Genomic DNA, 23,875 nt, shown 5'->3' on the forward strand with positions numbered 1-23,875 from the left:
TAAACGTGACTGTGGCGGCGTACTTGTACGCCGAAGACGACTTGTACTTTTGGCTGCCGTACACCAACCAGAGCGCGGAACCGGCCAAGGTGTCCAAGTCTGTCCACGACGCTCCGACGGCTGCCTTCATACGATCCCTGACGGACGTCAGGATGTGATTTCCGTTGCGAGCAACGTGCGAGAGGATGACAAAATTGGAATAGTGAACGTGCCACCGCGTCACTCGCTGCCCGTCCACTTGCTTAGTCCGCTTCGTAAGCACGCACTTGATGATGTGAGCGTCTTCCCTATCGGTCTCCCCCATCCGCAAGGACCGATAAGTGCGTACCAGATGAGCGGCGCCCTTACCGCTCCTCGCGACGACCTCGTCCAAGTCTAGCGGCGGTTCGTCGGCCCGGCAGTCGAAATCGAGGACCAGCCTGTAAATGTACTTTCTGTATTCGTTGTCAAGTTTGGCTCCAATAAATTCTTGACAGTTTGCAGGCGGCTTCTTTTCCAGCAGCAAAGCTGCCTCGTCGTCGTCGAGGGTGCACGTCCGTTGCCCCACGAGGTGCGTGCCCATGTCGCCTGGAAGCAAATAATAAAAAGTATTGTAACGATGCCGTTGTGTTGTCACAAACCTTCCAACATAATTAAAACTACCAGTCAGGGTTTTTGCGCAGACGAAATGAGTCGAGTTATATTCATGTGCGGCGTCTGTTTTAGAATCGTGACCAACAAGAACGGTCCCGAGCGACGAAGAAAGCCAGCAGCCCCGCTGTACATTCCGCGTAAATTCAAGGTCGATGCCACCTGACAATGTACACGCCACTATACGCCATGTACGCCGCCGAAAACGGCAAGGCGTCGCTAAACAGATTCAAGGAGGTACTCAATTCGGAATGCAACACACACTCCAAGCGCGTGGGCCACATGGCCATGCGCAACAAAGTCTTTCAGACGATCGTGGACTTTATGGAACTCTACTACACTACCATGGGACCGATCCAGATACAGACAGACCTCGGAGACGCACGTTCGGCAGCACTCAAGCACATCACCAAGCTGTTGGACGACGGTCTCGTCTTTAGTAGCGAGTGGTACGAACCAGACCTATGGATACGTCTGGCCAAACACCCTGTGATCAAGCTCTTGGAACCGGTGGTGGTGGCTTACAGGGGGGTGCGTAGGTCTTCCAGCAACCTGGCTCAACTCTGCTCGCCGGTCCCTTCCAACTGGATGACACTATTTTTTAAGTCTACGCGCTTCGTATCATTCGTGTACGCTGCATACAAAACAAACCAACACCACGCTCTCTTCTCCATACTACCGAAGGCTAGTTTATTTCACCTCCACTCGCGACTCCAAAACCTACAGCCGAGTAACGTCTCCCTCCGTCCCATCGACAAGAGCCTAAACAACGTCGTCCAGGGAGAATTTATATGCAAGGAATACATCGAGCGACTCCTCCACGAATGCGAGACGTCGAGTGTAAGCGACGTGACAAAAGTACCCGCGGTAGAGTACTACGCACAGGCACCCGCTCCAACAATGGTGGACAAGGCATTACAGGTAGATTTCTTCCAGTTGTCCAAATCGCTCGCAAAACTAGAGATGCCGGTATTGGACAATCGTTATGTCCCTTCTGGAAACGTTGAAGAGGAAGAAGAACACGTCTACGTCCCGACCAGCATAAAGAAAAATCGTTTAATGGCGTCTTCTATATATAACCCGTTCAATTAAAGAAAGGATCATGCCTTCTACGAAGACAATGAACACGATAACGTTCGGGGACCTGTTGTACAATTTCCCCCAGTACGTGATGTCCTTCATGAAAATAGTGGACGGAAGTCGGCACGCGACTATGGGTTGCGTTCAATGTTGTCGCGACAGACGCAACACGACGGTCTACGTCCCTACACACTCGTCGTTCGGCTACCTGTTTGTCGTGTCAGAGACGTATCCACGAGGGGGTAACGAACGCAAAGCCTACTGCATGTGGTATCAGGTCCCTATTGAAAGCTCCCTTCCCACCAGAAGCTTCGTTTCCGAGCACCCCGACGTTAGCTTTAGTCTTCGAGACGACGCGCCCCTGGTACTCTCCATATTTCCCGGTTTCTGGGATCACCACGACGATCGGATACGTGTCCTCGACTCTTGGTTGTACCTCGGGTATTCGCTCACAAACGTTCCGTATTGTCAGAGAAGAGCCTTCGCTCGCAAACTCGGACTTCGACCTGTCTCTTCATCTCGAAAAACAAAAAATCATTCAACCTGGTGCGTACTACGGCAGTTTGGAAAGTACGTCTGGGTCCCCTCCGAAACGTCCTTCAACCTTCTAGTAGACGCAAAAAGGAGAGTCTACTCCAACCAGGGCGACATGTTGACGGCAGACCACTGGAAGCCCGTTTCGCGGGCCGTAGTGGCCAGCTCGGGAGACCCCATAATAAATCTGTACGTAACGAATTGCAAGTCAGGACACAAAATAAAATTGCTACATTCTCGCGGTCGCGACAGAACCATAGTGGACGTTCCTTCTCTCTTTGTTTAAAATAATGGAAATCAAATACGACAAAACGCTAGACAGGAGCATAAACGAGGACGTGGCAATAATACTGATTCGACTTACCGGTCGATTATTTCTACGAGAGGTTACGTTTCCAGGTTTTCGCAACCCGTACTTGAAGAACGCTCCGCCATATAGGGCCGACGCCGCTTCCGCCGGCCTCAAACTAATGGTGGAATACAACGGTCCGTACCACTACGCCGTCGACAACTGGCAGCGCACGCGCAACGACGTTTTAAAGCGCAGGTGGTGTCGATTAAACGGATACGATCAAATAGTGTTACCGTGTGTCGTGTCAAAGACTCAATTGGAGCGTTATATATACTTTCGTCTATTGACGGACACGACCTTGACACCATTAAAGAGTGATAGCCACGCTGAGTCAAGGGTCACCTTCAACTACGCCTACCTACTCGACCGAGAATTGCCAAGTCTCTTTGAAGACGCGGGAAGGACATTAGAGGTAACAGAGTCGAACGAACGGACCCAGGAATACACGTTACGCTACCGGATCAGGAGGGAGCACGTGTTTGATCCGGCCACGAACGCCTACCTCCACGCGTACGACGAAGGCTCTAGCGACGAGTACGGCTATATAGAGGTGCGTTTCTGGCAATCCATGCCGTTGGAAAATATAAAAACTCCACGAGTGCTCCACGTGCCGACGTTTCTCTTCAAGAACGAAAAGACTCTGGCGAGGTACTTGGCGGCTCGGATACTCGACAGAGTGGACCAGGCCACGCTCTTTTGGAAAAAGGACAATGTTTTCTAGATACAAGGAGAAGTGGATGGTGGCTCATCTGCGCTCTCTCGGTTGGAACGTTTCGGATCAGTACTCGCACGAGGACCTGACCGTCGACCGAATGTTTGCCACTACATCGGCGATCGTCGACAAGAAAAGAAGTAGGTCGCTGCGGATCGACGCAATGTGCGACCGAAAGGGAAGCCGCGTGGCCTTCGAGTACAACGGACCGTACCACTACTACTGCAAAATGATTAAGAGGAAACCCACGATCGCTTCGCTCAACAACGACTGGTGTAAGCGCCTGTGGTGTCGCTCAAACGGCGTGCGCGTAATTTGCGTTTCGCCGGCGGCACCCACGGGTCGCGATTACCTCGATTTCAGGTACAAGGTGTCTAGTCTGGCGACTTGTCTTCCGCTCAAAGGCAAGATGAAGTACACGACGGACTCTGTGCGATTCCTCAACGCCATAGGAGACGTCCCCAAGTACCTGACGCATCTAGGCATGTGGACCGTGTACGTGATCCGGGACGACGACGCCTGTACCACCTGTCTGGTCGTGTACTCGATTGACCCGGGCTACGAATGCTACTGCGAGGGGGCTGGTTTTTGCGTGGTCCGCCAAAGGGAACCTAGCCTGTGTGCCTTTGCCGTCACGAGCTGGTGGCGAGAGAAGCAGCTCGAAAAGGACGTCGTCGCCTACTCAAAAGCCCAAGATAGAGGCGGTGACAGAGTCGTGTCCATGGACGACTACAGTTCGAACGGGGAGTCGGTGCATATGCTCCCGGTTCACATACACGTTCCGAGATACCGTTCCACAAACAGCAGATACTTGGCGTGTAGGATCATCGACGAAGTTGACGACGTGGCCCTTTTTCTCCTACCAGACCAAGATCCCTTATTCGGAACAAAAACAATCAAGGAATGCGTGGCCGACCTCTTTTTTGCGGCGAAACAACGTCGCCGTACACTTAGAGTATAATAAAGACAAATTCACACACGACGACTAGTAAGGTGTTTATTACTCGTCGGTACCGTGGCAGTCCTCTTCCACGTATCTCGCGTAGTCTACGTGCTCGGGATAGGTAACGACAACGTCCTTGGACGCCATTGCAAACCCCTCGTCGAATCGAACGAGTTCTGTGGGATCTTCTCCGACTGAGCGAATCTCGCGAGGCACTCGTTTAACAAAGTCCACAAACGCCCTGTGTTTGTGCGACGCAAAGTAGAGTGTGTACTGTATTTTGAAAGGGAGATATTTTCTGGCGTATCTCACGTGGGACGGTTCGTAGTCCCGCCAACCAAAGTCTCTGTCAAAATCTTCGCTAACTTGTAGGTACTTTCGAAGTGTGATGCTCATGCGCACGCCGTACGGTTGGACATAATACCGGAGTAGGCTGCGCTCCAGGTCCGCGTTCCACTCGCTGACGACGCCACTGTATTCGGATGAGGTGGTGGCTGCTTCGAGACCGAGCATCCGATCGCAAATGAGCCGATTTTCGCAGAACGGTAGCGTCACCAGGACGTGTGCTGCAACGTCTTGCGGAAGCACATTCTCGGGCTTGAGCATCCTGGCAAAGTCCGACGCGTCGAGCGTTGGCAACACCCTCTCCTTCCAGTATTCTACGAGTCCGACGACAAGCTCGTGCGTCGAGGGGACATAGTCTTCGAATACTCCTCGAGCTTCCTCGAACGTTCCGCGATACAGGTGTCCGAGTCGTCTTTGTATTATATCTCGAATTTCACAAGTGGGTGCTCTAAAGTAATTTACAAACACGTCGTCTTCGCCGCACTTTGTAATCTCTTCGGCGAAGCTGGCCAAACGTCCCCTTCGTTCGGTCGAAGTAAAGCAGCGATCCATCAGCAATACTCGTATTGGTTGACGACCACGTCTCTCGTCTGAATCGCCAATTCCTGCATGCGTATCAGGTGAACGGGGCCCTCGCCCAGCTGTCTAATTCCTTCCGGAACCCTCCGATCCAGGTAATCGAGGACTCGATGAGTGATGCGGTTATATTCGTCGCGTTGGACCTGAAAGGGCAGGTACTTGAAGGCGTAACGAAGTACGCGAGGCGATACCTGCAATGTATTGGCGATATCGTCCGCGTTCGATAGTCTGTCGCGCAGGAACGCGCCGAGTGCGACTTGGTGCGGTTTTACGCAAATGCTCAGCATCCTGCGAAAGTCCCTCTTGTCCCAGCACGTTCCGTAAAATCCGACGTCAGTCGACTTGTCGCGAACAAACGCCTCTTCCCCCAGCAAACACTCGTGCACGAGCCAATTGTCACACGACGGCAGCGTGACCACAAGGTAGCCGCAGTCGCCAACTGCGTTCTCTACGTTAAATAACGTGGGAAAGTGGGTTTCGGGAAGCACGTGCTTCTTCCACATCTGTATGCACGCATTGAGCACGTCGTATAGCGGAACCAGATAGTCTGGGTCGTCGGGGCTCTCTGTATCGTTAGTGTAAAAATGGCGGAGCCTCTTGGCTACCACGGTCTCGATGTGCTCGGACGGTGTGGGAAAGTCGGCGTTCGTAGCCGCGACCAACCTCTCTAACTGTTCGTTGTCGTATATTTGCCTCGACAGCTCTATTCGGTTTGCCTCAAAGAGCTTGTCCATATAATCGGCCACTACCACGGCTTCCATCGCGTCTACCCCCATCGTCGTACGAAATGAAGATAAACAAAAATGCGAGAAACGTACTTTATTTTTCCAAGGTCATTCTGTCGACGAAATATTTCGTCGTTTCTAGACTCTGTCGCTTCTCTGGAAAGAAGGCCAGGCACTTCCAAATCAGCATCCGCACGTCTCTGGGCAGGTTGCAGGTGTTCCCGACCAGTCTCGACTGTAGGTCTTGAATTATGGTAACTTCTCTCTTGACCTTGTTGTACATAACGTTGCGGACGAGGTTGCCTACACACTCGAGCTCGCTCCGCTCAAAAAGAATGCTCGACAGGTACAGAGAGTATAGAAAGATGCCGAGGCTCCAGACGAGCTGCTTTTCCGGACAATAGTCCATCCCTGCGTACTTGTCCGTGCGATGGGCCTCCGGCGATCGACTGTCCTTGTTAGACGCAGTGAACACCTCCGTCTTCGTCGCTCCGGACACGTCCGATACGTCGCCAAATCGCCAACCACCCACTTGGTATTGGTTTTCGTTGAAAAAGACGCAGTGCGGACTCAGGGCCGTGTGGTATACCCCTCGCTTGGCGCACTCGTAGACGCAGTAAAACACTTGCCGAAAGCACTCGCAGCGGTCCCAGTTGAGGTAGGCACCGGCGTCCACTAGCGTCTTGACGGTTATGTAGTTGTACGAGAGAGTCGCGTAAAAGACGACGTCGGCCGATATCCTGCCGTAACCAAAGATCCGTGGCAGGCCTTGTATGTCGGCGAGTCTAAAGGATAAGCTAACCTCCGTCGGCACACCCGTGACGGTGCCCTCGACGTCCCAGGATGCAATCATCTTTGACGCGAAGCCGACGTGAAGAATAGTTCGCACGCCACTCGACGCGTGGACTGCGTCGTAGCGGATGGAGACCGCGTCGTAGTCGATGATCGAGAGAACCTTGTAATCTCGAGGATACAATTTGACAGGGTAAGACATCTTTACGCCGTAGGTCTGCAGGAACTACTGGCGAGTCGACTACTAGTCGGCTTAAAAAGAATGGACGAGAGAGAGAGAGAGAGGGGAGAGATGGTGAGGAGGGTTTATTCGATGAACTCAAACATTTCCTCCAATCGGCAACGTTGGTTAGGATTTGCGTTTAGCATACGTCGCAACATGCGGTTAATTTTGACAGATTTCACGGTGGCGTCTAATTTTGCATTGAGTTTTCTCTGAAAGGAGGGGACCCTCGACGACGACGACGACGACACATTCGTTGTACACGCGTAATAAAGCCCAATCTTGCAATAGTCGATAAAGTCCTTCTTTTCGTGCAGCATGACTCCGACCGCGAGTTTGTACAGTACGGCGCCCAAACTCCACACCAAGAGAAGTTCTGGGTCGTAGCCTTCCATACTTGATTCCGCGACCAGCGATTCGGGCGACGAGTACTCCGTAGTGCAGGTCCGGTGCCTCGGTTTCTTATTGCCGACGAGATGCACCGAGCCCCAGTCGATCACCTGGACGTTTTGCAGGGTCGCATCGACAATCACGTTGCCCGTCTTGAGGTCTCCGTGGTAGACTCCGGCCGAGGCGGCGGCAGTGTAGACGCAGCGCAGGATTCTGGTAAAGATTCGCATAATGTCGGCCTCGTCGAAAGACATCTTGTTCGGACCGTGGATACATTGAAAGAGGTCTCTAGAACCCGTGTCTTCCATTACAATGTAGCCAATCTCCTCCTTGTTCCAGCGAAAGTAACCGTAGTCCAACAGTCGAGGTACGTTGTCGACTCCCCTCGCACATAGGTGCTCGATGACGTCAATCTCGCACATCTTGTTTGTAAAGAGAAAGTCGTAGCCCCACTCTTTGTCGTAGCATATCGGAACGTTCTTTATGACGACCCTCTTGCCAGTGTTCTTGTTCAGGGCAGAGAAAACTTTTCCGAAAGAGCCGGAACCCTTGGATTCCACGATGTGGTACTTGTAAAACATAACTTCATCGGTCGTCATTCTATAGCCACTATCTGTGATGCCGGCGTCTTTATATAGGGTGGGTGACGAAATATACAAAGAAAATGTTTCATTATTATTCATACGTCGACGACCAGGGCGAAAAATACGTCATAAAGATAGGGCCGTCCACGAACGTGTTAGTCCTAGAGTACGACATCTACCTGACAGTGTTCCCACTCGAGTTGTACGTGCTGGTTATATGCGCCGGTTGCAAGCAGATGCCCGAACTGGTGAACCACAGGGAGGACTGCAACGGCTCGACGTTTGTCTTCAAAGACGCGGCGTTTATGCGAGCCGCCTACCTACCGGATCTCGACAACCTCTACGTGCTGGAGCAGGTCCTGGACTGCATCCTGTTTTGTGCCGAGAGGCAGGTGTATCACGTTAACCTCTCGCTAGAAATGGTTCATGTCAGCAAGCTCGACCGTCGTAAAGCCTTTGTCTTCGACTGGCATCGGAGCATTTACCTGCAAAACTACGAGTACGTCATCGAACCGGACGAGTATGACAACGACGCGTCCAGACCGCCCGAACTACGGCACTCGGTGCCCGACTCGCTAGACTACGAAAAGATTGTTTCGTGGCAGTTTGGTCGCCTGACATACGAATACTTGCTCGAGCGCGAGTTTGTCTTTCCACTCGGCGCGGGTGCCTGTAGGGAAATTGCCGCCCTCAACGAACGATGGATAGACGGCGAGTTCTACGAAGAGATATTTAATGCCGAGAACAAATTGAGGCGTGCCATAGACGTTGGTGTGAAATCCCCCGTGATTCGGCTTTTATTGAAACACACGCTGCGCGCATGTCCCGCACAGCGCGCCAATCTGAAATAAATTCAAAGGTTAACGCTTTGTCGCTTCGACGTCCTTACTTTCCCGCTCGATTTCTTTTTCCGCTGAACGACTTTTCGACGAAAGGTGTTTAGTATGACTTCCTTGTTATTGAATATGGAATAAAAGTCAGCCGCCATGTGTTGGGCGTCTATCCTATTCTTATTCTCTCGCTTCATGTGTAATTGGGCACTTCCGATCGCGATGGCCATGGCATATTCCAGTATAGTCGCCAATGTCACCGCCGCAGTACTGCTAGTCCTCCACGTGTACATTCGATCCAAGAGGATTCCGTGAATGCGCCCACGGGGTATTATGAGCTTGGCCCTTTGCCTCCTGGTCACAGATTGCGTCGACTTCTTCGCCATGTCTGTAAAAAACCAATCTGTGCACGGTTTGGATATCTATCGAGTTATATATTCCATCATGAAGAGACGAGATTTTCATTGCTACATCAGGCAATACACCAAGGATAAGTACGATTGTTCGATCGATGTCCAGGCAGCCGACATCGTGAACGACCTTCTGCACGACACGTTGAACGAGGTGTGTGACAAAACAAGTCAATTGGTCCACAGGTCCAATCGCCAGACCATGAACGCGTCAATGATCGTGTCCGCGATACGCCTCCTCTTAAAAAAGGACATATGCGAGGACTTGGAGATTCAAATCCAAAGCAGGTTAAAGGAATATATGAACCCCCAAAATAGCGAGTAGTAAAAAAAACCCACGCTTTACTGTTACTAGTACGCTTTATCTGGAAACATGTCTACGTCCGCTAGCCCGTTTCGTGCGCTGAGCTGCCTGTTCTTCATCGTCTCTATATTATGGATGATATGCGGCATTATGATGTGGAACCAGACAAACTACATAGAGACACGCTCAAATAGCCCCGATCCCATTAGCTACGCATACAGATATACAACAGCCTCGGCTTTATCATAACTATAGCCATCGTCTGTATTAGTACATACGCAAGCTATTACGAATTCAAAGAAGAACGATCGTTTGCCTCTTTGACATTTCTCGCGATCTGCTACCTCGTATACGTACTATTAAACGGAGCACTCAACGTGGTCGTCTTCTACATATTCAGCAGGACCGAGGTACTCTGTCAAACGTACACAGTGAATCGAACACCGGCGTGCATTGACGTCACCTCAATATGGCCCGGTGACAGAGTTCCGTTGTGTGGATACGACGCGGAAGAGTTTTGCGAAGCTCTCCTTCCGTCCTTTACCTACACGCTGTACACCGCAACCACCCTGCTCGTGTTTGTCCTGATCGTCACCGAGATATACCTCTACGTCGCCTGTTTCATGTTCGTAAAAACCGAACCGCCAACGACAATGCGACCGATAATATCGTTCCTTCGAAATACAAGCATTTCGCGCATAGAGACAGTGGTTTCGAAGAAGAGGACGAGCTATACTTTAACTGTAGCGACAGCAAGAAGCCCATCCTCGCGTGATGCCGGACACGCACGTGACGCTCTTTGTCCTGACTGACGATGTGATAGAAGAGAGTATACGCAGCGGAACGATCCGCATCATGTTCGACGTGCGAGAACTGTGCGGAGAGACCAAGCTCGGCAACAACGCTATCCTGGCTCGTCTCTACGATTCGAAATACTTTGGCTTAAACATGTACGATTCTCCAGAGGACATTTGTGACATGTGCAAACAAAACAACACGAGGTGCCCGGGCCACCCCGCGCTGGTCGACTTGGGATTTCGCTACGTTCTACCCCTGTACGTGTGCAAAATTCAGTCCATGCTGAATACCAAAGACGTAGCATCGCCGGCCGCCGTCGAAGCGTTTCGCATCGCATACCCCGACCAGTACGAGCGCTACACTTCCAGATACCTGGTGGTGAGACCTCCGTGCGCGCGCCTAGAATTTATGCAGGACAAGAACTTGCAGCAGCTGATTCATTCTCAAATCACCTACGAGTCTAGATCTTTAAACGCCATGGTCAACTCTACCTCCCAAAAGAATCACACGTCCAAGCCAAAGACCGTCTACAGGCTTTGCGAGTACTATCCGATCCTAAACAAGCTCATCAGCTCCGTAGAAATCTCGTCCGACAACGTGCCCGTCGTAGCTCCCGAGATAAAGGCAAAGATCGTCACGATGATTCACAACATGGCCATAGGCAAAGTCGTCGGCAGTAGAAGCGCCGGCTGCTCTTCGTCCTTGCCTTCCGGCGGAAGCGGCAGCAACGACGCGGCCTCGTCCGTATCTAACACCATGTATATGAGCGTGTCCACAAACAACAACGCCATGATCCCGTCGGACGACATACGGAGGGACGTCTCCTCCAACCGATGCAACGGCTCGGTCACCAACAACATCTTTTCTGGCGGACGCATTCACATGTCCATGCTGGACGTCTTGGCGCACAAAAAGGGTCTCTTTAGACAAATGTACGGAGGCACTAGACCCATCTACACGGTGCGAGAAGTCATAGTGTGCGACACCGACATTGACCTGTGGCAAGTCGGCGTGCCCCTCAAGGTGTACAACTACGTGCGGAACAAGGACGTGTTCCTCTGCAGGCACCCGACTCTATACTCGTCGGGAATGCAGCTAATTCAGCCGGTGCCGTACGACGACGACAATCTACTGGTCCTTAGCATCCACCACGAACTCAGCGGCTCCTTTAACCAAGACTACGACGGGGACGAAATGACGCTGTACGTCTCTTCGACCAGCTACAAGCCCTGCGAGCCCGACGCCATCTTAAACTCCTTACCCGTCCTCTTATTTTCCGAAATTAACGGAATGGGCATAATAAAGTGTTCGTACAATACGGTGATGGCAATATTTGTCTTGACTTCGTGGCCAGACGAACGTCTGGACGACGCCTTCGTAGACTATTTGCGCCGTGCTCGCTCAATCTCCACGAGGCCGCCGAGGACCTATCGGCAGCTGTTTGAGCACGTCACGTACGAGTGGATGTTTGGCGCGTCGCCTGTCAAGCCACGATTCCCCTGGACCTTCGAGAAAATCACGGAGGCCTTTGGAAAGTCCCCGTGGACCAAAAAGACGACGAATCGATTCAATTCGTTCGCGGTCAGGATATGTAAGGGGTACGAAGAAGACTACCTACGCCACAGGGGGTGCGTGACGCGTCTCTGCGACGACTTTATGACGCAGTATGGCTTTGATTTGTCTGCGCAGGAAATGAATCGCTGCAGCAAACTCTTTAAGGCCGAGTTTGGAAAAATACCGGAGCACTTTAAAGACACCAAAGACATGGTTTATTACTGGCAGAAGATCACGTCTTCGGTGATGAGCGTCTTGGACGAAAGGGACACGCTATCCGTGATGATCAACTCCGGAGCCAAGGCCACGTCAGTTCACTTGCTTCAGGCACTCGGATGCATCGGTCCGTCCATAGTAAATTTCTATTCGCGAAACTACGTACACATGTGCAAAGACGTCGGCGTTTGCGTTTTCGACAACGACGGTCGTGGCGGTAACGGAGACGTGGCGTGCGCGTGGCTCTCCGACTGTCTCTGGGACGGTCTGCGCCCCGTGCAGCAATTCATCATGTCTTGAAACTCGATAGAAAACATGGTGCGCTCCATCGTCTGCACTGGCGAAGGTGGATACTGGCGTCGCTCGGTCCAATTCACTCTCGACGGCCTCTCGGTGCTGGAAACTTACTCTGTGTGCGACGCCGATCACGACGGATTCGTTTACCCACCCGTGTGCAACGTCGGCGGAGCGGCCAAGTATGTGTCGGGCCAATTCTTCGCACGGTTCGGGATACCCTACTTTGTCAACGGAACCGAGGACGTGTACTCCAAATGCGTCGATTTCGACGCGGGTGTCGTCTTGCAAATCAACGGGACCAGCTTCTTTGTCGACACGGACGGAGGCCTGGTGCGAGAAACGACCAGCTGCAACTCGCACTATATCGTAAATTCCTTGTTGGCCGTCATTAACCTGCCTTGACAAGGTACGCCTCAATGTCCACCAGTCTACATCTGTCCTCGGGCAACGGCGCCAAGCAGAGCCAAATCAATTCGGCCACGTCCACCGGCGCCGAGTACACAGCCTTGGTGATCTTTGACTCGAGTTTACGAATCGTTTCCTTGGAGGCCCCGACTATTCCACTGGGAAGCAGGTCTTCCTTGGGTCGTTGAAAGAGTATTTTGCGGAAATAAAGTTCGTACAGAAAGACTCCCAGGGTCCATGTCATGAGGAGTTCCGGATTGTAACTCGTCTTGCGGCTGCCGCAATATATGGCCACGACCTCCGTTGACGAATACGCCATGGTCGTCCTGACGGCAGCCGGATCCGAAACGCTCGGTTTGTGTATAGCGGGAGCCAGGTACGCGCCGCCCCAGTCTATGACCGTACACTTCATGTCGGCGTACACTACGACGTTGTTTGGCTTTATGTCGCAGTGAAAGACGTTGCATTTTTGCACGCACGCGTGTAACGTGCGAAACACTTGCTTAAAAACGCTTCTAAAGTTTATCGAGCTCTTGTCGTGATATAGTATCCGGTCTAAGGGCCTACTCACCGAGTCGGCAAATATTATCGCCGCGCCCTTGTCGAACGCTACCTTACTCAGGCACTGGGGTATGCCCTCGCTTATTCCGCATTTTCTCAAGACCTAGAGGATCGTATACTCGGCGTATATCTCGCTCCCCTTGTTCTTACTCACTTTTATCACCACAGTCTGGTCCTTGTTGAACATGAGCCTGTATACTTTAGCATACGACCCCTTGCCTAAAGACACGCACTTCATGCCCGATTATTATTTTTGTAGTGTGTAGAAAAAACTCCCTCTTCGCATCAAGTCTCTCCACAAGATAGTGATATCGCGTCAAATGGAGGAGGTTCATAAATACTACGTCGTCGAAGAGTCAGAGACCGATGGCAGCACGGTCGTGGTCTCGGAAGAACTACGAGATCAGGCGACCTCGATTGCTAAGGTCATTCGCGAATCCATCTTACCACACATAACGGTACCACCACCGTTTTCTTCTCCCGTCTTTATCGAAAACTCCGTCATCTTCCACAAGGACGACAGCAAAACGGAAGACATTCGGACCATCGGCGCCATTATCGATTGGCTCAAAGAACATTACATAAAAATGCATTTCAACAAAAGCGAAGACGAAGAAGAAGAAGATCCGTCTGAGGAAATAGACGATTGGGATCAACAAGACACCGCAGTCGTCTAGTCATTTAACCCACCCTGCGCCATTTCAATTGCACGCATAAAAATCGCACCTCCACCCATCACTACCATGTCCACGCGCTACTTACCCAACGTGCTCGGCATTCACCGCCAGATAAAGGTGATCTACAGCATTCAAACGGGTGGCGACGTTCGGAACATCCTAAACTCGGCCTACAATGATAACGTCTACATAGAGCGCAAGCTGACCGACGGACATATAGAAAAAACGTTTCTCGGTGACGTTTTCGTGAGCAAAAACGTTTACTGCGTCTATTCCCTGTACGATGATTAATCTCGAATTCGAGCTGGCCAATCGAGGCTACGACGTCGACACGACCTACAGACTGGGCAAGGGCGGCTTCGGAAAAGTCTACGCCGGCAGACGCATCTCCGACAACCTTCCGGTCGCTACAAAATGCATCGACTCGACCATGGTCTGGCACTGGTCGGAATATCGCGTCCACATGGAAGTCTCCAACCTCCTCAAGGTCAGACTAATCTCGGGTGCAATTTACATGTACGACTGGTTCAAAATCGACCGCGGTGGACCATACGTCATCGTGACCGAGCGTTCCGAAAACGACGTTACCCTCGCAGAGTACCTCGACTGCTACAGACTTCGCGAACGCGAAGCCATTCTACTTTTCATCAAGATAGTCAGAATCGTTTACGACTGCTGGCTACTCTTTGGCCTGCTCCACTGCGACGTCAAAGAAGAAAACGTGCTCGTCGACATCGACACCGGAGACATCAAGCTCATCGACTTTGATTTTGTTCTCCGCGACTCGGACAAACCGAGAACCTCCTTTTGCGGAACTCTCGAATATGCGCCGCCCGAATGGTTCCTAGAGCACGAGTATCTTCCCGAAGCCTCGGCTGTCTGGACTCTGGGTCTCTTATTCTTTAGACTCCTCTTTCACGAGTATCCCTTTCGCAGCTTCCAACAGATACGAGACTTTAGCGATCTAAACTACAACCCGATCTTTATTCGCTATAAGCACACCTTTTCGCTAAACACTATTCGGCTCCTGACTAGACTACTGCGGGTCAAGGGCAAGTCACGCATGAGGCTAGTCACCCTCTATAACGAACTTCGTCTCTTGGCAGAGTAATCACCACAGGTAGACAAAGAGGTCCGGTATATGTACAATTCTTTATTTACACCTCATAATCTAAACTGTCTAGATATTCTTGTATTTCGTCATAAAGAGACACGGTCTTGCTCCGCTGCTCCTGCAAGGATGGAATCTTGTGACCTGTAAATAAAGGAATATATACAAATTAAAGACCAGTCTATTTTCCTCGTTCTAGACGGTCTTACTCGCCGAGGTGGTCTAGGACGTGCTTTTAATAGCATCCCGATTTTTACGAGACGCGTCGGATCTTCCATCCCATCAGATGCACTCTGCTAGAAAAAAAAGATACAACAAGGAGTTATATATGTACACTCACTTTTTGGGGGGAGGATGACCTCCTCGTCGAGCTCTTCAGTCTCCGTCACAACTTTCGCCACCACCTTATTCACCAGGTCCACAGGCAGGCGTTTGACCTCCTCCTCTTCTTCGTCTCCTTCGTGTTGGCAATTGTATTCACACATGGCCTGATGCAGAGCAGTTTCAAAGAAATCTTCTACTTTGTCGCTTTTAGAGTCTTTTTTGTAGACCGAATCAATCAGGTCGGCTACCATTGCCACGTCCTCGTCTGTCATATCTTCACCCGTAACGCTCGAAGGAGTGACTGGAACGTCGTCGTTTACGGTGATGGCCACTAGTTGTTGTAAAGTGGTAACAGACTCGTATTCCCTTTCCAGCTGCTCCTCCGAGGAAAAGGACGGGGTAGAGCACGATTCCGCTTCCGACAATTTTGACAGAGCTTGAAATGCGCTCTGCATCGGTGAAAAATACGTATTCTTTTTAAGCGGTGCTGTCAGCAATTGACGTAATAACGAATTAGAGTCTTCGCTCGCCTCAGACCATGTCGAGGAGGAGTCATCTCCAAAAACTGCCTTAGAAAGGTGATGAGCCATCGGGGGACTAAATGCCGATTGAAGCGATGGTGGACAAAATCCAGAGTGAAGCGATGATGAATAAATATCTGTCGACATCGTCTGCCGATGGTCATTCGATAATACAGAATGAGTGGTGGGTGCCGCCGCCGCCGCCACTGGTACTTGTTCCTGATGCCAAGTAAATGGGACGTGCACTTCATCGCACTGCCGCAGCGCCGACATTGACGAGGGTAGAAATCGCACAGACTGTGGTGCCACTAGCGCATCTTGACCATGCACCCACGTCGCTGGTAGTGGTAATGTTGGAAGCACGGTCTGTGCCTCCGCCACTGGCACTGTCGGAAAGACATCCTGTGGTGTCGGCACTGGCACTGTTGGAAAGAGAGTCTGTGCCTCCGCCACTGGCACTGTCGGAAAGACATTCTGTGCTTTCTGCACTGGCACTGTTGGAGAGAAAGTCTGTGCCTCCGCCACTGGCACTGTTGGAAAGAGAGTCTCTGCCTCCGCCATTGGCACTGTCGGAAAGAGAGTCTGTGCTGTCGGCACTGGCACTGTTGGAGAGAGAGTCTCTGCCTCCGCCACTGGCACTGTCGGAAAGAGAGTCTGTGCTGTCGGCACTGGCACTGTTGGAGAGAGAGTCTGTGCCTCCGCCACTGGCACTGTCGGAAAGAGAGTCTGTGCTGTCGGCACTGGCACTGTTGGAAAGAGAGTCTGTGCCTCCGCCACTGGCACTGTCGGAAAGACATTCTGTGCTGTCGCCACTGGCACTGTTGGAGAGAGAGTCTGTACCTCCGCCACTGGCACTGTCGGAAAGAGAGTCTGTGCTGTCGGCACCTGCACTGTCGGAAAGAGAGTCTGTGCCTCCGCCACTGGCACAGTTGGAAAGAGAGTCTCTGCCTCCGCCACTGGCAATGTTGTATGCACAGTGTGTGGCATCAACATTGGCACTGATGGGAGCACAGCCTCTGGCGCCGACACTGGCACTCTTGGGAAGACAGTCTCTGGCGCCGACAGTGATGGGAGCACAGTCTCTGGCACCAGCACTGATGGAAGCACAGTCTCTGACACCGGCACTGATGAAAGCACAGTCTCTGGCACCGGCACTGATGAAAGCACAGTCTCTGGCACCGGCACCGGCGATCCTGTATGTAGAGTCTGTGGCATCAGCAGTGATGAAAGCACAGTCTCTGGCACCGGCACCGGCGATCCTGTATGTAGAGTCTGTGGCATCAGCAGTGATGGAAGCACAGTCTCTGGCACTGGCACCGGCAATCTTGTGTGTAGAGTCTGTGGCACCAGCAGTGATGGAAGCACAGTCTCTGGAACTGGCACCGGCAATGTTGTATCTACACTCTGTGGCACCGGCACCGGCAATGTTGTATCTACAGTCTGTGGTACCGGCACTGATGGAAGTAGAGTCTCTGGCACCGGCGCCGGCGATCTTGGATACAGTCTCTGGCGACGGCGGCAGTATGAGCTGCGACGGCGACGTCCTGAACTGTGATGGAGAAAATGAGAGCTCGAGCTGCAGACTTGATGGGGATGAAGATGGATGTGGCAGCTCGGACTCGGGCTCTTGCAGGAGCGGTTCGGCGTTGGGCGATGCCTTCGGCACGGTCGGAAGTTCGGGCGAAAAGGATAATACTTCAGAGTTGATCGTGGAAGGAGATGCCGCTGGTCCGGTGAAGGACGAACACTCCGAGAGCCGCGGACTCTCTAGTAGTGGCGTTAACGGCGGCAGGATCGGAGACTTGGGTGAGGAAGTTAATGATTCCGCGTTAACCGCGGAAGAAGATACCACCGGTCTGGTGAAAGACGAGCACTCCGACTCTGACAGCCAGGGACTTTCTGGTAGTGGCGTTGACGGCTCGTCCGACCAGAACGGACTTTTACTTTTTGGGCTTCGACCATTTCGTCATCCGTTGAATCGGATAGAATTTGTCTCCGACGTTTCACAATGGGCCTAATTAGAGAATCCGGAGATGATGTCGATGAAGATCCGTTCTGGTCGTCATCCGAGTCGATATCAATAATTTCGTTTTCGGAATAGTATACAGGTTTCTTTGGAATCGGTCCGCTGTCAGAATCGGAGTCTAGACAATTCTTCCGTTTTCTGAAAGAAGAGGTGTACCACACGATTTCTTCTTCCTCGCTGTCCGACGAATCAATTTTGGATTTTGGCACTCCTGCGTTCTTCAATACCATCTTGGTTGCAATATCCAATTCGTCATCGTCCGAATAAGAGTCTTTGTTGCCAGATTGGACGCTTTCAGATTTTTTCGAGGAGCCCGGGCTACTAATCGAGTCGTCCTCGATCCCTTCAAACACCTCCTGGCTAGACAACGTGGCAAATACCAATCGCTGTTTGTCGCCGGTAGACGTCGACTCAGCAACAGGTTGCTGGAAGCCAATCGTTGTCCGAACCGTGTCCATGATAGAAGCGTTTTTGAAAAACCTGCTCGGCGTCATGGTATTGGCCACGTTCATCGACGTGGCCAGGAGGGTCGGACATTGCTTCGACCATAGGTCGAGCAATTCCTCGGTCAGCACCTCGTCCTTCCTCGTACTGAAATAAATGAAGAGACCGAGGACGAATGGCCACAGAGTGGTCGCATCGAAATATTTCTTCACAAATGCTTCGACGGTCGCCTCGTCTTCGAAATAGCACAGGTGCATAACGAAGACGCGGCGACTAGACTTTTGAGAAATTTTGGTCACTACTTTGGTATATTCGGTCACGCAGGAGAAACCGAGAAAGGTTTTCAAAGCCTTAATGTTTTTCGGAGTTTTAAGAGTATCATAATTATCCAGGCGGCCGTAATTCAGGTCCTCCTGCGACGCCATGTTATGGCCTTATTAGTACGGATGAACATGTGGCGGCAGCGTTACAATTGAATGGTCGCAGGAGGTCCGATATTAAATTATAAAAGGCCGCCAGGATAGATTCGTTTTTAGACTCGACAACGAGGCGACAATCCCACACCCGCCGTTTTTCAATAATAACATACAATACATAAAAAAATAAAGATGTCATCAATTCCGATGTCTCCCGAGCGACAGACTCGTACTCCGTGGAATAAAAAAGTCCTCTAGAGAATTCTGCAACATCAAAGTCCCCAATTGATAGGCCGACCCCGGAGATGTAAACCCATGGATCGGTCAAAATGTTCGGATACTCTATGAGTTGCGCCAATTTAGATTTTTTTCTATCCGTCATTTTCCGACTTTCAATATTTGCAATTACATTCACGCATTGACTAAATTCCGACGAATAAAAAAACACAGATTTATACACCAATGTTTTAATGGATTCGCAAATGTAATTTACCATGAGGGCCCTATCCTTTTCAATATTAATACTTAAGCCAATAAACTCGGCGAGTTCTCGGCGCATCGTCAACGACGTTAGCGCTGGTAAGATGAAATATTGCAGGAGAATTACCTTATTAGTTTTATCTCTGCTATCGTGACTGAACGTGTAGCTATAAGGATAAAATACTTTACCCTTGTAGCCGTTAAACATATTTAAAACAGCGTGGGCGCGATTGCATTCATACCCTTGATAGTGAGTGAGCAAAAGAGGTTGCACGACGTGTTTAGGTTTTTCACGTGCGCCACGATAAAATACCCAATTTTCGCTGGAGTCTCCGTCCACCGGCAGCCAAACGGAATAGGGGGCCGACGCTACAGAATCCTCGAGAAACTTTAACAATTCCTTCGTTACATGTCTCTCGCTCATCATGCGGGCCACCTCTTCGTTAAGGTAATCGATGAATAAATGCCTTAAAGAATCAACGGGAGAATTGTCCAGATTAGCTATGGACCACATGGCGAAATGAATTAATAAAATGATAAGAGAAGGAGATGGTTTCACCGGTACCGTTAGGAGGTCGTAGTTTTGCGGCATCTCCTTCCACGTCCTCGGAACGACGCCGGGAATGAATTTCACTTTGTCCTTGGTCATTTTCTTTCGCTTCAAACTTTCAAATACTTTCATACTGGTCGAGGCTGGTATGGTCGAATGATTGAAGGTTGCTTTCACCAGCGTCTTCAGATGATGGCCCGGAGCTTCTAGGCGTGCCGTCGGCATTGGAAATCGCCTGGACTCCATGTCTGCCAGTAGTAGTAGTCCTGTCGTTGCTGCGAGGGAGAGGGTAGGCTTGTAGTCGGTGTCGTGTCGGGCGTGTCGTGTCGCCCGTTTTATACCTCACTAAGACCCCCGCTCTCACAGCCCATGTGACTCTCTGGCGGCGAGCTATTAGTAGCATTGACGTCAAAAACCACTCGAATAACAACCAACCTTGCATATTTCTATCTCGCGTTACCGCTCGACATCTGACCTTGCCGATGAGACTCGCGTGAATGTAAGATCAGTTCCACGAACACTCGACAGTTATCAGTGACCAGACTTTGAAGATAAATTAATTTCTAGAAAACATTTTGAGACGAAACTTACAGTCTTTGTCCTGTGCTGGCTTGCTGATACGACTACCACGAAAATGTTCATTTATATAATCCCTTCTATGAGTCACTTTGTTTAAGCTTAAATTGAAACTACTTCATATCCATTGTCTTGTCAACTTTTCAACTTTCTCCGACGATACGGCATCCTATCTGGCTGAGGCCGTTGCGCATAATCGGTCTTTAATCGAAATTAATCTAAGAGATAACATAGCCTTGTCTACGCGCAGCCTACGGGTTTTGATAGAGGTTTATCCATCAACAAGAGCCTACAAGTCATGAGGCTTGGTTACGTGACAGATTTCGGCGAATTGGCGCAGCTGGCCATCGACCGAGGTCAGTGCCAGCGCTTACATTTGGCCGTTTTGTGTAATAGCCGCATAAATGTAGAATTATTGGCACAATTTAAATACGTAACCATCGAACATGGAATGTCACGCGAGGTTCACCAATACCTCGGTGAGACGTTTGACGCCCTCCGCGCCTCCCCGCACGTGCAACACGTATATATCTTTTCCAACTTTTTGAACAGTGTGGCTGAAAAGGTGGCCGCTTTCATAGGAGACTCTAAGACTCTGAAGACGCTCACTCTAGTCACGTGTGGACAAGAACGCCAGTCGGTCGTAAAGACGGTTTTGGAAGGCTTATCGGAAAACCACGGACTAGAATCGTTCGAATGGTTGAAGTGTGTCGTCGCGAGCTCGGGAGCCCTGCGAAGTCTCTACAAAGTTTTCAAAAACAACGAGACGTTTATTAAACTGTGCATGTCGATGACGCCACGCGGCATCGATTATTACGCTGGCTTCGACGGACTGAACCCTCGGCTCCGATGTGTCGAGCTGCGAAAAGATGATTACAACCGTCGCCCCGGAGGATCGGGAGTGTTTGTCATACAAGAGGCAGTGCGACACAACAGGTGGCTCTTGAACAGGGCCGCAGAGTTTGTGGCCGATCCAAGCGTCGCGGATGCTGCTCCGGACATGTACGACGTGCGCTCTGCTCTGCGATGTAAGCGCCCCATCACCTTCTACGCCCAAGGACGGCTGTTGTGTGAATGTCAACTCGAGTGAAGTGGACGTCTTGGCGCGGGCTCGCCGCTAAATTCGTGAAAACTTTTTTCAACTGGCAAGAATATGTGACAGTGAAATGTCTGTGTGTGCCTTTCCATTTTTAAACAGAGAATGTTGGGAGGCGGTCGCCTCGTATTTGAAGCTAAAGGACATCAAATAAAGATCTTTATGCTCTCTCCTTTAGTTTGATTAAATGTTAATAGTTACGTAAGACGACGGCCCGAGTGGTCTGGAACACTTGTCGGCCTGTATCGAGGCAGACGATTGTGCGCTCTAGAAACTCTGGCCGTCGCCCAGAAAAAAAAAAGCTGGGCTCGAGGCAACGCTTTAAAAGCATGCTTGCACACCTTCTCGGGTAAAAGAAAGCATAGATGAAAAGAGATGCATGCGCCAGTAGACATTGTGCGTGCATGCATCTTTATATATCTATGCAAGAACTATTTGATTCTGATATCAGATCGATCGTGTCGGTATCAGTAATTAGAAAGGTCAACTCATCGGTACGGGTTAATATTTTTACCAATGCCATTAATGAGAAGAGGGCCTAATAAATGCTACTCTAGAGCAGACTTGTTGCTCTAGCTAGGTCGATAAATACACCACCAAGTAGAGTACGAATTGTACATTTTTATTCACCACACCACGTTGTTGAGAGCGAGAAAAGAAAAGACGTGCTGCCAACACTCGTAGTTTAGAATAGGCTTGCCACTCGACTCGCACAGCGGGACTTTGTCTCTGCAAATTCCGCTAAATTCGAAAAAACGTTCTTTGATAGACCGCTTGGCGCGCGCCAACATCGATGGCAAGCGGCTATTGTCTTGGGGGTGAGCCTGAGCGAAGTGCCTTGCAAACGAGGCGGTGTCCAGCACGTCTTCAAAGTCACGTACACACTCGCACTCGACAAAGTCCTCCGGGTCGGTTACAAACTCGACGGCCCTGTTCATTCTCAGAAGGTTTTGGCGAAGCACCTCGCCAACTCCAAAGTCCTCGTATGCGTTTTGCATATCGAGTCTGAGAATACTCTTAAACATGGCGGACGCAATTTGCCCGTAGTCTTCCGCAGTTAAATATGCCGACATCTCCAAGTACGCGAGCGTCTTGTTGGTGCGCAGCATATGGAGCAGAACCGGTAGACTTTGCGGGTAAATCACGCAGTCTGCACAAGACCACTCGACCACGCTTCGGTTCTCTGCCATCGCCATCATGACGCTGTCCACCATGGTGAGGTTGCTCATGAGAGACTTGAAATGAAAGGTTTCGACCGTCGTCGTGGATCGTAAAAATTCGGTTATACTGTCGCAGGTCTCTTTGTAGATGAGTGGCAGCAGGTTGACCTTAAAGACCTTCAAGGCAGTCGACTGTGCCGCAAAATGAAACAGTAGCTTCGAATAGGCACTCACCGCACCGATGCCGCTATAGTTTACGGTCAGGTTCGTAATGGTCGAGAGAAGATTCACGGCCCGCAGATCACACAGAGCATGACCCATCACTGTGCCGACGACTCCAATACGAATTCGATCTTGTAAACCTCGCTCCACGATCGTTTCCAAGACCTCGGCTATGCCGCAGAGATAGCCGAGATTCACTTCGACTAGAGACGAGTTTTTGCTCATGGCTTCGAGTAGGAGAACGCATCGCTCCGGCCACACGTTCGTCGCCTCGAGGTCGAGTCTCTTGAGCGTCCGATTATGCACGCGTAGCGCCTCGGCTATCGGTGCGATCCAATCCCCTTCCATTCGAGAGTAGATCACTTCCAGTCTCTCGAGTCGCCGATTCTTCTTTAGCGCGACCGTCAGGTTGTCGATCGCTTCGTTGGATAGTAGGCAGGCCTTTAGTTGGAGAACCTTTAAAGTCGAATTTTCGCCCAGTGCCTCAAAAAATCGCACGCCGGTACTCTCCTCTTGCAAGCACCTAGATAGTCTGAGTTCTTCGAGGAGGCAGGTGTCTCGCTCCATCAACGTGGCAAGGTGGTAGATGGCATCTTCGTGCACACTGTTATTGTCGTAGACAAATTTGCGTAGTTTGGGTAGCATCGTTAACGTGGTTAGGAAAAGTTCGTCGTTACCCTCGACAGAATTTCGGATGAGCTCCACGCATTCGATCCATGGATTGTATCTTAGAGCTCTCTTGAAGGTGTTTGCAACGTCCCGACGTAGTACGGTATCCACCAGACACAGTTCCCTTAAATTGCCGAGTCGCGAAGCCGCGTCAAACACTTCGTTCAGATATTCGCCGTGTAGATTGTGAATGCCAAATTTGGTGACACCGTCATTGTCGGCCAAGCTCTCCAGAACAAAGTCAAAATGTGGCGAAGCGACGAGTTCGGACGAAAATTCAAGGCGTTCTATGCACCGATGACGACGTAGCAACAGGTTGACTGCGATGATGCTGTAGCT

At 50.7% G+C, this 23,875-nt stretch overlaps 6 protein-coding genes across 6 annotated transcripts; 1 reads left to right on the forward strand and 5 right to left on the reverse strand.

Annotated features, from left to right (window-relative positions):
• Positions 1 to 5,994: 5,994 nt before the first annotated feature.
• On the reverse strand, positions 5,995 to 6,894 carry LOC121048571. Its single transcript, XM_040505050.2, has one exon. It carries the CDS (start codon positions 6,892 to 6,894, stop codon positions 5,995 to 5,997), a length of 900 nt encoding a protein of 299 aa, XP_040360984.2.
• A 104-nt stretch (positions 6,895 to 6,998) lies between these two features.
• Positions 6,999 to 7,904, reverse strand: LOC121834287 (CBL-interacting serine/threonine-protein kinase 26-like). Its single transcript, XM_042288055.1, has one exon. The coding sequence runs from the start codon at positions 7,902 to 7,904 to the stop codon at positions 6,999 to 7,001; it is 906 nt and encodes a 301-aa protein (XP_042143989.1).
• Positions 7,905 to 12,686: 4,782 nt separating this feature from the next.
• On the reverse strand, positions 12,687 to 13,502 carry LOC120844839 (serine/threonine-protein kinase SKS1-like). The gene is made up of 2 exons (XM_040216792.1): positions 13,419 to 13,502; positions 12,687 to 13,367 (listed from the first exon to the last, which is right to left on the reverse strand). Exons 1-2 carry the CDS (start codon positions 13,500 to 13,502, stop codon positions 12,687 to 12,689), a joined length of 765 nt encoding a protein of 254 aa, XP_040072726.1.
• A 722-nt stretch (positions 13,503 to 14,224) lies between these two features.
• Positions 14,225 to 15,052, forward strand: LOC121834288 (serine/threonine-protein kinase pim-1-like). Its single transcript, XM_042288056.1, has one exon. The coding sequence runs from the start codon at positions 14,225 to 14,227 to the stop codon at positions 15,050 to 15,052; it is 828 nt and encodes a 275-aa protein (XP_042143990.1).
• A 22-nt stretch (positions 15,053 to 15,074) lies between these two features.
• LOC121834290 lies at positions 15,075 to 16,113 on the reverse strand. The gene is made up of 2 exons (XM_042288061.1): positions 15,393 to 16,113; positions 15,075 to 15,196 (listed from the first exon to the last, which is right to left on the reverse strand). The coding sequence occupies exons 1-2, from the start codon at positions 16,042 to 16,044 to the stop codon at positions 15,099 to 15,101; spliced, it is 750 nt and encodes a 249-aa protein (XP_042143995.1). The 5' UTR covers positions 16,045 to 16,113; the 3' UTR covers positions 15,075 to 15,098.
• Positions 16,114 to 16,144: 31 nt separating this feature from the next.
• Positions 16,145 to 18,792, reverse strand: LOC121834289 (dentin sialophosphoprotein-like). Its single transcript, XM_042288057.1, has 2 exons — positions 17,842 to 18,792; positions 16,145 to 17,446 (listed from the first exon to the last, which is right to left on the reverse strand). The coding sequence occupies exons 1-2, from the start codon at positions 18,790 to 18,792 to the stop codon at positions 16,145 to 16,147; spliced, it is 2,253 nt and encodes a 750-aa protein (XP_042143991.1).
• Positions 18,793 to 23,875: the final 5,083 nt, after the last annotated feature.

Source organism: Ixodes scapularis, unplaced genomic scaffold (assembly GCF_016920785.2).
Source record: "Ixodes scapularis isolate PalLabHiFi unplaced genomic scaffold, ASM1692078v2 ptg001041l_1__unscaffolded, whole genome shotgun sequence".
Lineage (NCBI taxonomy): Eukaryota > Metazoa > Arthropoda > Arachnida > Ixodida > Ixodidae > Ixodes > Ixodes scapularis.

Coding starts and splice junctions, on each gene's coding strand:
- LOC120844839 (XM_040216792.1), bottom strand. CDS start 13,502: ATGAAGTGCGTGTCTTTAGGCAAGGGGTCGTATGCTAAAGTATACAGG. Junction 13,368..13,418: donor ACCAGACTGTGGTGATAAAA/GTGAGTAAGAAC, acceptor ACGATCCTCTAG/GTCTTGAGAAAATGCGGAAT.
- LOC121048571 (XM_040505050.2), bottom strand. CDS start 6,894: ATGTCTTACCCTGTCAAATTGTATCCTCGAGATTACAAGGTTCTCTCG.
- LOC121834287 (XM_042288055.1), bottom strand. CDS start 7,904: ATGACGACCGATGAAGTTATGTTTTACAAGTACCACATCGTGGAATCC.
- LOC121834290 (XM_042288061.1), bottom strand. CDS start 16,044: ATGTCGACAGATATTTATTCATCATCGCTTCACTCTGGATTTTGTCCA. Junction 15,197..15,392: donor GGTCATCCTCCCCCCAAAAA/GTGAGTGTACAT, acceptor CTTTATTTACAG/GTCACAAGATTCCATCCTTG.
- LOC121834289 (XM_042288057.1), bottom strand. CDS start 18,792: ATGGCGTCGCAGGAGGACCTGAATTACGGCCGCCTGGATAATTATGAT. Junction 17,447..17,841: donor AAATGGTCGAAGCCCAAAAA/GTAAAAGTCCGT, acceptor TCTCCATCACAG/TTCAGGACGTCGCCGTCGCA.
- LOC121834288 (XM_042288056.1), top strand. CDS start 14,225: ATGATTAATCTCGAATTCGAGCTGGCCAATCGAGGCTACGACGTCGAC.